The sequence below is a fragment of the Leptonychotes weddellii genome, chromosome 2 (genome assembly GCF_054177405.1).
Source record: "Leptonychotes weddellii isolate Sample4059 chromosome 2, ASM5417740v2, whole genome shotgun sequence".
NCBI classification, from domain to species: domain Eukaryota; kingdom Metazoa; phylum Chordata; class Mammalia; order Carnivora; family Phocidae; genus Leptonychotes; species Leptonychotes weddellii.
The window spans coordinates 142,413,017-142,426,458 of record NC_138370.1 but is presented as its reverse complement, the minus strand read 5'-3'; the positions used below and the strand labels follow the sequence as shown (position 1 = coordinate 142,426,458).

The 13,442-nt window shown below is 35.9% G+C and overlaps 1 protein-coding gene across 5 annotated transcripts in view; it reads right to left on the bottom strand.

Moving 5' to 3' along the window:
• Window positions 1-13,442, bottom strand: part of NFXL1 (nuclear transcription factor, X-box binding like 1) — a 78,052-nt gene that overhangs the window by 18,877 nt on the left and 45,733 nt on the right. For all 5 annotated transcript variants that reach the window (XM_031035554.2, XM_031035555.2, XM_081812419.1 and 2 more), the window contains exon 18: window positions 6,943-7,109. In XM_031035554.2, the coding sequence (XP_030891414.1) occupies window positions 6,943-7,109 (167 nt within the window). The remainder of the gene's footprint in view (window positions 1-6,942; window positions 7,110-13,442) is intronic.

The window sequence follows — 13,442 nt, the reverse complement described above, 5'->3', positions numbered from 1 at the left end:
TAACATCAAAACTATTACCTTAAGTATATGTATAAATTAACATAAATGTACTCTAAGGTAACATATGCAATTTTCTTAGCAAAAATTCACTTAATAATATCACAAAGTCTTTATATGGCTCTATTAAAACTCCTATTTTCATTCTTACAGGTATGGTGCTCACCTCTGAAATTTCTTTTTTTTTTTAAAGATTTTATTTCTTTGAGAGAGAGAGAGAGAGCACAAGCAGGAGGAGTAGAGGAGGGAGAAGCAGGCTCCCCATTGAGCAAGGAGCCCACTGCGGGACTCAATCCTTGGACTCAATCCTGGGACTCTGGGATCATGACCTGAGCCAACAGCAGATGCTTAACCAACTCAGCCACCCAGGCACCCCAGCTCACCTCTGAACTTAAGAAACTTAAGACTTAATATCATTTTGTTCCTTTCACTTTATAATTAGGAATCAACTAATTTTCCAACGCCTGTATCTCTTATATCTAATTTCTATAGAAGAAATTACATGAAGCAGAAAAGAACTAAAAAGGTAATATGAAATAATTCACTGAATTGAAAGTAAATGAAATTATCATAATGAATACTGAGTCTGAAGAATTCTCTATAAATACATACACTTCATGTTTTTGGAGGCCTTTTAAAAAGAGATTTATTAAGGTATGATGCAGAACACAATAATGTACACATTTGAAGTGGAAAATCTGGTAAGACTTGACATGTTTACACCTATGAAACCATCACCACAATCAAGATAATGGACATACCCATCACCCTCAAAAGTTTCCTGTGTCCCTTTGGAATATCTTTATATTGCCCATCACCTGATAGGCAACCACTGATACGCTTTTTGTTGTATAGATTAACTTCCATTTTCAAGAATTTTACATAATCAAATCATAGAGCATTAGTCTTTTTTGTTTGGCTTCTTTCACTGAAATCTTGAGATTTCACATTTTGAGGTTCATTCATGATATTGCAAATAACAATAGTTTATTTTTTTTAATTTTTTTTTTTTAAAGATTTTATTTATTTATTTGAGAGAGACAATGAGATAGAGAGAGAGCATGAGGGGGGGAAGGGTCAGAGGGAGAAGCAGACTCCCCGCTGAGCAGGGAGCCCGATGCGGGACTTGATCCCGGGACTCCAGGATCATGACCTGAGCCGAAGGCAGTCGCCCAACCAACTGAGCCACCCAGGCGCCCAACAATAGTTTATTTTTATTGCTGAATTTATTCCATTGTATGGATATACTACCATTTGTTTGTTTGTTTATTTTAAAGATTTTATTTATTTATTTGGCAGAGAGAGACACAGCGAGACAGGGAACACAAGCAGGGGGAGTGGGAGAGGGAGAAGCAGGCTTCCCGCTGAGCAGGGAGCCCGATGCGGGGCTTGATCCCAGGACCCCGCTATCATGACCTGAGCCGAAGGCAGATGCTTAACAACTGAGCCACCCAGGCACCCCCTACCACTTGTTTATTCACCTGCTGTTGGACATTTGGGTTATTTCCAGTTTTGGGTTATTACATATAAAAATATTATGAACATTCATGTACAAATCTTGTATGGACATACATTTCTCTTGGTTAAGTACCTAGGAATAGAATGGTTGTATCATATGGCAGGCAGACGTATAACTTTTTAAGAAACTGCTAAACCTTTTTCCAAGTGGCTGTTTCATTTTACATTCATATTAGCAGTGTATGAGTTCTAATTCTTCCATATCTTCTCCAACACTTAATACTGTCAGTTTTTTGTCTTTTTTTTTTGTCTTGTTAATTTTAGCCATGCTAACAGGTACGTAGTTGTATCGCACCATGATTTTTTTAGTTTTTATTTAAATTCCAATTAATGTACAGTGTAATACTAGTTTCAGGTGTACAATATAGTGATTCAATACTTTCATACAACACCTAGTGCTCATCACAAGTGTACTCCTTAATCCCCATCACCTATTTCACCTATCCCCCCACCCACTTCCCTTTAGTAACCATCAGTTTGTTCTCTATAGTTAAGAGTCTGTTTCTTGGTTTACCACTTGCTTTTTTTCCCCCCTTTGCTTGTTTTCTATCTTAAATTCCATATATGAGTGAAATCATGGTATTTGTCTTTGTCTGGCTGACTTATCTCACTTTGCATAATACTCTCTACCTCCAACCATGTCATTGCAAATGGCAAGATTTCTTTCTTTTTTATGGCTGAGTAATATTCCATTGTATATACATATACATCTTCACCCATTCATCAGTTGATTGACATTTGGGCTGTTTCTATAATTTAGCTATTGTAGAACTGCTATAAACATCAGGGTGCATGTATGTCTTCAAATGAGTACTTTTGTATTCTTTGGGTAAATACCTAATAGTGCAATAGCAGGATCATAGGGTAGTTCTATTTTTAATGTTTTGAGAATATACTGTTTTCCACAGTGGCTGCACCAGCTTGCATTCCCACCAACAGTGCAAGAGGGTTCCCCTTTCTCTACATCCTCACCAACAACTGTTGTTTCTTGTGTAGTTGACTTCATTCTGACAGGGTGTGGTGATATCTCATTATAGTTATGGTATTATAGTTTGGTATGCCTCTCCCTGAGGAGAGTGATGTTGAGCATCTTTTCATGTGTCTGTTGGCCATCTGTAGGTCTTCTTTGGAAAAATATCTATTCATGTCTTTGGCCCATTTTGTAATTCAATTATCCATTTTTTGGATGTTGAGTTTTATAAGTTCTCTATATATTTTGGAAGTAACCCTTTTTCAGATATGTCATTTGCAAATATTTTCTCCCATTCCATAGGCTGCCTTTTAGTTTTATTGATTGTTTCCTTTGCTGTGCAGAGCTTTTTATTTTGATGAAGTCCCAATAGTTTGTTTGGTTTTGTTTCCTTTACCTCAGGAGACATCTAGTAAGAAGTTGCTACTGCCAATGTCAAAGAAGTTACGGCCTGTGTTCTCTTCGAAGACTTATTGGTTTCCTGTCTCACATTTAGATCTTCAATCCATTTTGAATTTATTTTTGTGTATGGTGTGAGAAAGTGGTCCCGTTTCATTCTTTTGCATGTTGCTTTCCAGTTTTCCCAACACCATTTGTTGAAGAGATTGTCTTTTTTCCATTGGATATTCTTTCCTGCTTTGTAGAAGATTAACTTCCCATATATTTGTGGGTTCATTCCTGGGTTTTCTATCCTGTTCCCCTGATATATGTGTCTATTTTTGTGCTAGTACCATACTGTTTTGATTACCACAGCTTTGTAATATAACTCGAAGTCTGGAATTGTGATGCCTCCAGCTTTGCTTTTCTTTTTCAAGGCTGCTTTGGCTACTGGGGGTCTTCTGTAGTTCCATACAAATTTTAGGATTAAGTGTTCTAGCTCTGTGAAAAATGCTGGTGGTATTTTGATAGGGATTGCATTAAATGTGTAGACTGCTTTGGGTAATATAGGCATTTTAATAATATTTGTTCTTCTAATACACGAGCATGGGATGTCTGTTTCTTTGTGTCATCTTCAATTTCTTTCATCAGTGTTTTATAGTTTTCAGAGTACAGGTCTTTCACCTCTTTGATTAGGTTTATTGCTAGGTATCTTACGGTTTTTGGTGCAGTTGTAAATGGGAATGATTCCTTGATTTCTCTTTCTGTTGCATCATTATTGGTGTATAGAAATGCTAACAGATTTCTGTATATTTTTGTATCCTTGACTTTACTGAATTCATTTAGCAGTTCTAGCAGCCTTCTGAGTAGAGCCTTTTGGGCTTTCTCTATAGAGTATTATATGCCTTCCGCAAATAGTTAAAGTCTGACTTCTTCCTTGCCGGTCTGGATGCCTTTTATTTCTTTTTGTTGTCTAATTGCTGTGGCTAGGAGTTCCAGTACTATTTTGAATAAAAGTGAGAATGGCCATCCCTGTCTTGTTCCTGATCACAGAGGAAAAGTTCTCAGTTTCTCCCCAATGAGGATGATATCAGCTGTGGGCTTTTCATATATGGCCTTTATCACATTGAGGTATGTTCCCTCTAAGTCTACTTCGTTGAGGGATTTTATTATGAATCAGTGTTGTACTTTGTCAAATGCTTTTTCTGCATCTATCGAAAGGATCATATGGTTTTAATCCTTTCTCCTATTAATGTGATGTATCACATTGATTGATTTGTGAATATTGAATCACGCTTGCTGCCCAGGATTTAATCCCACTTGGTCACAGTGAATGATTTTTTTTTTTTTTAATGTTGGATTCAGTTTGCTAGTATTTTATTGAGAATTTCTGCATCTGTGTTCATCAGGAATATTGGCCTGTAGTTCTCTTTTTTAGTGATATCTGTATCTGGTTTTGACATCAGGGTAATTCTGGCCTCATAGAATGAATTTAAAAGTTTTCCTTCCTTTTTCTATTTTTTGGAATAGTTTGAGAAGAACAGTTATTAACTCTTCTCTAAATGTTTGGTAGAATTCTCCTGTGAAGCCATCTGGTCCTGTACTTTTGTTTGTTGGGAGTTTTTCAATTACTGATTCAATTTCTTTGCTGGTTACCAGTATGTTCAAGTTTTCTATTTCTTCCTGTTTCAGTTTTCATAGTTTATATGTTTCTAAGAATGTATTCATGTCTCCTAGTTTGTTCAATTTGTTGGCATACAGTTTTTCATGATACTCTAATTGTTTGTATTTCTATGATACTGGATGTTATTTCTTCTCATTTGTGATTTTATTTATTTGGGTCCTTTCTCTTTCCTTTTTGATAAGTCTGGCTAGAGGTTTATCAATTTTATTAATTTTTTTCAAAGAACCAGCTCCTTGTTTCATTGATCTGTTCTATTGTTTTCTTTTCTATATCATTTATTTCTGCTCTAATCTCTATTATTTCCTTCCTTCTGCTGGCTTTAGGCTTCATTTGTTGCTCTTTTTCCAATTCCTTTAGGTATAAGGTTAGGTTGTTTATTTGAGATTTTTCTTGCTTCCTGAGGTAGGCCTGTATTGCTATATTCTTCCCTCTTAGGACCGTTTTTGCTGCATCCCAAAGGTTTTGGACCATTGTGTTTTCATTTTCATTTGTTTCCATGTATTTTTTTCTTTATTTCTTCCTTGGTTTCCTGGTTGGTCCATTCATTGTTTAGTAGCATGTTCTTTAACCTCCATGTATTTGTGGTTTTTCCAGATTTTTTCTTGTGGTTGACTTCTAGTTTCATAGTGTTGTGGTAGAAAAGGTGCATGGTACGGCTTTAATCTTTTTGTATTTGTTGAGGCCTCTTTTGTAACCTAATATGTGATCTATCCTGAAGAATGTTCCATGTACACTTGAAAAGAATGTGTATTCTGCTGAAAAACACACACTTCAAATGTATTCAAGGAAAGGAAAAAGGAACTCCAGACAACTGTAGTAATGGAAGCCACCTCAATCCATATATATCCACACATCCCCCCTAAAAATCATTCAGCTCATTAATAAAATCACTCAAATCCCATAACTTCCAAATAACTAGAAGATACAAATTTCTACAAATTTCAAAATTACCTATAAGTAGAAAAATAAATACCAATTCATAGCAGAGCTATTTCTCAAGCTCCCTCAGCAAATCATTTCAGAGAACCAGGAGAGTTCTGGAAAAACTGAGCAGAAAAGAGAAGAGGGTAACTGAGCTAACATCACACCAAAAAGAGAAAGTCCACCCAGATGTGAAAAATCTTGGTAGATCAGAGCACTAACTATGGGAAGAAACTTTAAAAAGTGTACAGGAATCAAGGAGCCAATCTTGGAAAGGCAACACTCTGGACAAGAAGGTAGAAAAGTAAACTCACCCTTTGGAGACGGTATGATGAAGGGAAAAAGAAGTAAGAAAGGGAAATTCAGGCCCTGCAAGACCAAAGAAAATCTCTTTCCTCAGTATCCCTCATTAATAAAGCAAAATTGCCATCTTCACTTTCCCTATAAAACTTCTAAAGCTAAAGTAATATTTTATTCTTAAAATTTCAACAAAACAATTTTCATATTTAAAAAGAATGAAATTTGACTTTTCCAATTTAAGAAAACATGAGCCTAGAGTATAAGTGACAAAAACAAATTTAAGGGTGCCTGAGTGGCTCAGTTGGTTAAGTGACTACCTTCAGCTGAGGTCACGATCCCAGAGTCCCAGAATCAAGTCCCGTATCGGGCTCCCTGCTCAGTGGGGAGCCTGCTTCTCCCTCTGACCCTCCCCACTCATGTGCTCTCTCTCTCGCTCACTCTCTGTCAAATAAATAAAATCTTTAAGAAAATTTAATATTAACAGGCATTTCTCAAAAAGTACTTATGTTCAAAAAATCAGAAACAAAGTCATATTCCCAAATTTAACTTCAATAAAATACACTTACAAAGAGCCCACTTTACAAACTTGGGTGAATGAAGCTGAACAAGTTAGTAAATTATGTTAGATTGTGATTAAGTAGAAAAAAATGGGAATTTTTTTCCCCTCCACATAATCCACAAGCAAAAACATGCATTTTATTAAGTGTACATATTTTTTAAGTAAAGGAAATATAGAAGTCATAGCGTACTATGACAAATGCCGTAACAGCTACATTTATAATAAAAGTCCGTAATTTAAAAATTATGCCTCAATAACTATGTGCACTTCAACTTTTCATCCAACAAAATTCTAGTTTGACACTGTTATTCGAATGTTTCTATATTTTTTAAAGCAGCGATACAACCTTTTTCCTTAAAAAATCTTATACAGAATCCCCAAATGGAAAAAAACCCAGAATTGTCTTTGAATTGTATTGTCTTTTAATTGTATTTACAAGGTGAAATATTCTACGTTTCTTTCTTCAGGTCCCTTCTGGAAAATCTAGTCTTCTAACATCTACGGGCAACACTGAATAATGTTCCTTGAAGTACTCTTTATAGGGTTCTGAATTATGAAAAGATACTAGTTAAAAATAATTATAGTAAAACAAGAATATTTCTTCAGTCCACTTACCTACATTCCACATATAGGCTTGTGATCTTGCAGTGACATTTTATTCTAAGCATCTGAACACAAGGAGGACATTCTCCAGGGTGACATGGCAAAACACATGGATGGGGACAACCCAGAGGCCGTGATTTAGAGCACCCTTCTTCACACTGAAGGCATTCTGGGCCAGCCTGATAGGTAGTAAGGAAATAAATCATCTAAGTACAGAAGTCTAACATTTCCATATATTAAAATTATAAAATTTATGTATCCCATTAAAAGAAAGTACTTTTGCAGCTCTTAGGAATACAGTTAATAAAATGGTACACTCTTAAAAATGGTTTCACTCTTAAAAATATTCAAAATAAAAAAATACATATTCAAAATGAAGAACAGCAAGATTATCAATATGACCACTATTCACAAAGAGTTTTATGTCTACAAACCTCATTAAATCAAACTGCTTCATCTTGAAATTGTACTTGATTGCGAGTATTCCTACTAAAAATGTAAATTAGTTCCTAAAGAATAGTCAGTAGCAGAACAAAATAAAACTGTTTTTTTATATTTTATTAATTTGAGAGAGAGGGAAAGAGGGAAAGAGAGAGAGCACAAGCAGGAGGAGCGACAGAGGCAGAGGGAGAAGCAGGCTCCCCGCTGAGCAGGAAGCCCAATGCGGGGCTCGATCCCAGGACCCCGGGATCATGACCTGAGCCGAAGGCAGATGCTTAACTGACTGAGCCACCCAGGCACCCCAAAATAAAACACTGTTAATTCATTTCCACCCAACAAACATGATCACCATCAAACTAAAGAAATCAACACTCTGTTAATACATAAATAAAAATTCCCAAAGCATGCAATGTTCTGGAGACACTACTCTCACCTTGCCAAAGAGAAACATGCATAAAGGGGAAAAAGGAGAATGACCAGCAGTTTATGTTTTAACATACTTCAATGAACCAAAATTACATTACTTTTACAAATACATGTATTTCTTTTTTTTTTTTTTTTGAAGATTTTATTTATTTATTTGAGAGAGAGAAACCACATGAGAGGAGGGAAGGTCAGAGCGTGAAGCAGACTCCCTGCCAAGCAGGGAGCCCGATGCAGGACTCGATCCAGGGACTCCAAGATCATGACCTGAGCCGAAGGCAGTCGCTTAACCAACTGAGCCACCCAGGCGCCCTACAAATACATGTATTTCAATGTAACTCAACAAGGCACATCTCTGCTCTAGGAATTTAATAATTTAACTACCATCTACCTACTAAAGAAGTTTAAAAATTATTATTGCAGGCTATTACTTATTTTCACATGTCATACATGAGATAAAGTAAGAGAGCTACAGACAGGGATACTAAGTCTTAAAGTTTAAAAATTTTGTTATCATTCCTAAGTATAGCCATGATTACAAAAGAGTGATTATGTCAATAAAAATCTAAACTATTTTTGACATGTAGGACTATGTCAATAAAAATCTAAGCTATTTTGACATGTAGAAACACAAAAAGTGTTTCAATTATGAGACATTCTTCTAAAAATAATTTCTATTTTTTATTTTTAAAAGTACATTAATTTATTCTACATTCTTTCAGCATCATATGCCAGGAATTATTCACATGCTGGGAATATGCAAAATGGGAGAGATCCCTGACCTAAGAAACTTAAATTTAAGTGAGGGAGGTAAAGAACATAATAGAATGTCTTCATAAATACTCTGAAAAAAGAAAAAGCAGGTTAAGAGGGAGTAAAAGGAGCAGTAAGAAGGAAGCCTATCTGATAAAGTTCATGTTTGAACAGAATAAATAAGGGAGAGAGTCATAAAAATGTAGAGTCCCAGAGAAAAGAACACTAAATGCAAAGCCTCTGACGTAGAACAAATTTGGAATATTCAAGAAATAGCAAGAACAGAAGTAGAAATGAGCACGTGAGTGATGAGTGAAGAGGGAGGAAAGGTAGTCAGAAGTTAGAACATTATAAAACCTTATAGGCCATCATAAGGCCATCTGGATTTTATCCTAAGAGTAACTGAAAGCTACTGATGGGTTTTGAATGGGAGATAACACACCTGACTTATTTTTTTTTTTACTTACATTTTTAAAAGATGAATCTAGCTGATGCAGTAAGAGAAAAGTGGGAGTAGAGAAGTTGGCTGGGAGAACAGTACAGACATCTCTAGGGAAGAGATGATGGTGGCTTGGATGAGGATGTTGGTGGTGGAGGTTATAAGAAATGGTCAGATTCAGGGATGTACTTTGAAGATAAACCTGACAAGGATGTTGTGAGACAAGGACAATGAAGAAAGAAATCAAGAAATGTTCCTCCCTTGGGGCGCCTGGGTGGCTCAGTTGGTTAAGCGACTGCCTTCGGCTCAGGTCATGATCCTGGAGTCCCTGGATCGAGTCCCGCATCGGGCTCCCTGCTCGGCGGGGAGCCTGCTTCTCCCTCTGACCCTCCCCGCTCTCATGTGCTCTCTGTCTCAAATAAATGAATCAAATCTTTAAAAAAAAAAAAAAGAAATGTTCCTCCCTTTAATCAGCAGAACTGGGTAAAACTGGTAATACAACTTTCTGAAATGGGGAAGACTAGGAGAAAGATAGGCCGAGAAATCTCAAAATACGCAAATATAACCAAAGATGACACACACAGTCTGTTTCACTTGTTTTTTCCTGGCTATGTGGTACACCTGCAATAATCTTTCACTTAAATAACATGAACAGAAGAACATACTGGGCTGGGAGTTAAGACACGGATACTACTACTCTCTGATTACTACTGTCCTGTTACATGATCATGAACAAGTCACTTGACAACCTTCAGTTTCCCTATCTGCAAAAGAAGAATTATATTGATGATATGAGGCTCCTTCCTTCCAATTATGAAAAAAAAAATTACTAAATCTGTACTTGCTAAACTATCTTCCTGGATCACTTCCAATACAGCAAGCCTGGCTGTCAAATATCTTACACAGTTCTCCTTTAAAAAAAAAGAAAACAAATTTTAACCCAGGGAACAATATTGGGATAATCCACAATAATTCCCTAATCAGTCATATCAGCTTTTAAAATGAGTTTTTTTTCTGATTCATAGGACAGCTGGAAATCCAGAGAAGACAGCAATCCTAATTTTAAGCAATGAGATGATGAGAAGGAAAGCAGAATAAACATTTGGGTTACTTTACAAATTGGAAAATAAATCTTGATAGGTAAAATTCTTTTTTTCCCATTTTATTAACATATATTTGACATTTTGTAAAGTTAAGGTGTTCAACATTTACGTACTGTAATAAGATTGTCACTGTAGCAATATTTAGTACCTCTATCACATTACAAAATTATCCCTTGTTTTTAACGGCTGGAATAATTAAGTTCCAATCTCTTAGTGAGATTGATGATCATAACAAAATTCTTTTTTTTTAAATCAATGAAACATCACACATCACACACATTGCCCTTAGCAGTGATTCTCAAACATTTTTGTGCATGATCAATCACTTGGCAATCGTTAAAATACTTAGGTGAGACCTGAGATTTTGCATTTCCAACAAGATTCCAGGTGATGCCCATCACTCAGACAACACTGCATGGCAAGGGTCTTTCACATACATAATTATATAAGAAATATATGTGCCTATGTGTGATTATGTACATATATTTTCTTTTTTCTTTTTTTTTTTTTTTTGGTACAGATTTTTCCCAAAGAGAAAAGACTATCTTCATTATTTCTTCTTTCAGTCACTCAAAAATATTTGTACTCAGGTTTGCTTGGGAAATACACACACTTCATTTGCCATCAGTCTCACACCTTTTCCCAGTTAACCACTGTTCCACTCACTCCAGCCAATGAATTAGACAATAGGGATATATTTGTTGTTAATGGTAGTAATCAAAGGCACTGCTTGTAAGAATAGCCTTAATTGGACTGAGATCTGCCAGTAAGGCCAGGGAAAGAGACCAGAACAGAGATAAGAAGCAAAAGAGTTTTGATTCCAGTCAATTCAATAAACACTTTTAAATACCTGCTATGTTATAGGCTCTGTGCTAGAATTCAAGGTAGAAACTGCATTAGAATTCCAGAGCCATCTGGGTCAAGAGAGACATACAAGGAGATCTTTTCTAATGGGTCTCACTTGAGATGTTACAGTAAGGAATTCATTTTAAAGAGTTTATGAATTATTTCATTTTTAATATATAAATTATAATGACTGCAAAGTAATCCCCCAAATAATGTAATTTTCACTCACTTGCACTGCCTCAGCCTTCCATGAATGGGAGATAAAGATGGACTTGTAGCTAAATTAAGAACTGCACATAACTTATAACCCATATTTTACCACAGCCATTACCCATGAAGCAATGCTGGGATAATCCAAGATAATTCCCCAATCAGTGAATCAGTGTCATATCAGCTCTTGAAGTGAGTTGTTTTTTTTTTTTTTTCAACTCATTTGATGTTCTGGAAATCCAGAGGAGGAAAGCCATACAGCAGCTATATTCTCACTAAAGTGGTTTTGAATTATTATGTTAGTATGATCTTATAATTCCAATATCTTTTTCATTTTATCATAAGTACATTTTTATTAAGGATTAAAGCATGGATCGATGAAGAAATTATAAGCTATACATTCACATGTCTGCACATGAGCGAGAATGATACTATGGAGGCTTAGGTTATCATGCTTTACAATCACCAAATCAAAGACCAAAAAAATAACAATGCAAGTGAAATTTTCAATTACAATTCATATTAATAACTTAAACATTTGTAAATTTAATGTTAGTTAATAAAATGAATCTTAAAATTTTTGCTTATTCCTCATTAAACACACTTGCTAATAGTATTGATTCCCTGAAGAATGGAAGTCTACAAAAAAACATTAAATATTTTTAAAATATATAATTTTCTATATAACAAAAGTTTATTTTTTATTCACACACCATGTCAAATGTAGCCTGGCAGGGGACTCTGGCATATCAGTCATTCTGGGACACTGGAGGATGGAGACTTAGTTTTTAACTGTATCACATGGGACATAACAACCTCCTCAATCACAGAAGTAGAGAAAAAGTAGAGTGGTTAAATGAACAGACATTTCTGCAAAGAAGACATGGCCAACAGGCACATGAAAAAGTGTTCAACATCACCTGGCATCAGGGAAATACAAATCAAAACCTCAATGAGATACCACCTCACACCAGTCAGATGGTTAAAATTAACAAGTCAGGAAACGACAGATATTGGCGAGGATGGGGAGAAAGGAGAACGCTCCTACACTGTCGGTGGGAATGCAAGCTGGTGTAGCCACTCTGGAAAACAGTACGGAGGTTCCTCAAGAAGTTGAAAATAGAGCTACCCTACGTCCCAGCAATTGCACTACTGGGTATTTACCCCAAAGATACAAATGTAGTGATCCAAAGGGGCACGCGCACCCCAATGTTCATAGCAGCAATGTCCACAACAGCCAAACTATGGAAGGAGCCTAGATGTCCATCAACAGATGAATGAATAAAGATGTGGTGTATATATACAATGGAATATCACTCAGCCATCAAAAAAAACGAAATCTTGCCATTTGCAACAACGTGGATAGAACTAGAGGGTATTATGCTAAGTGAAATAAGTCAATCAGAGAAAGATAAGTATCATATGATCTCAATGATATGAGGAATTTGAGAAACAAGCCAGAGATCATAGGGGAAGAGAGGGAAAAATGAAACAAAATGAAACCAGATAGGGAGACAAACCATAAAAGACTCTTAATCTCAGGAAACAAACTGGGGGTTGCTGGAGTGGAGGTGGGTGGGAGGGATGGGGTGGCTGGGTGATGGACACTGGGGAGGGTATGTACTATGGTGAGCACTGTGAACTGTGTAAGACTGATGAATCACAGACCTGTATCCCTGAAACAAATAATACATTATATGTTAATAATAAATAAATAAATAAAACTGAAAATGTCAGTTCAAAAAAAAAAGTAGAGTGGTTCATGATAAATAAAGATTTCCCTGACTATTTTTGGAGATGAAAAGCATTTCTGCCTATATTTTCTTGGCCAGAAACTTTCATATGGCCTAGGAAATTCAGAACAGGACACTATCTGTATCTCTGTTTTAATAGGAGTCTTTTATATTTTATTGCTATTGAAAATACTTTTGTTGTTCTATGTTTTTATGTGCTGACGAATTTAAATGTTCAAAAATAAAATTTAATATCATTTAAAATTTGATTAGCTACATTTATTTTTCCTTGTATAATGGCAATTTTAGAGATCTTTCAATGGTTGACTTCTCATATGCTTTAGAAAATGCTTTTAGTGAGGGGCGGACGAACCATGAGAGACGATGGACTCTGAAAAACAAACTGAGGGTTCTAGAGGGGAGGGGGGTGGGAGGATGGGTTAGCCTGGTGGTGGGTATTGAGGAGGGCACATTCTGCATGGAGCACTGGGTGTTATGCACAAACAATGAATCATGGAACACTTCATCTAGAACTAATGATGTAATGTATGGGGATTAACATAA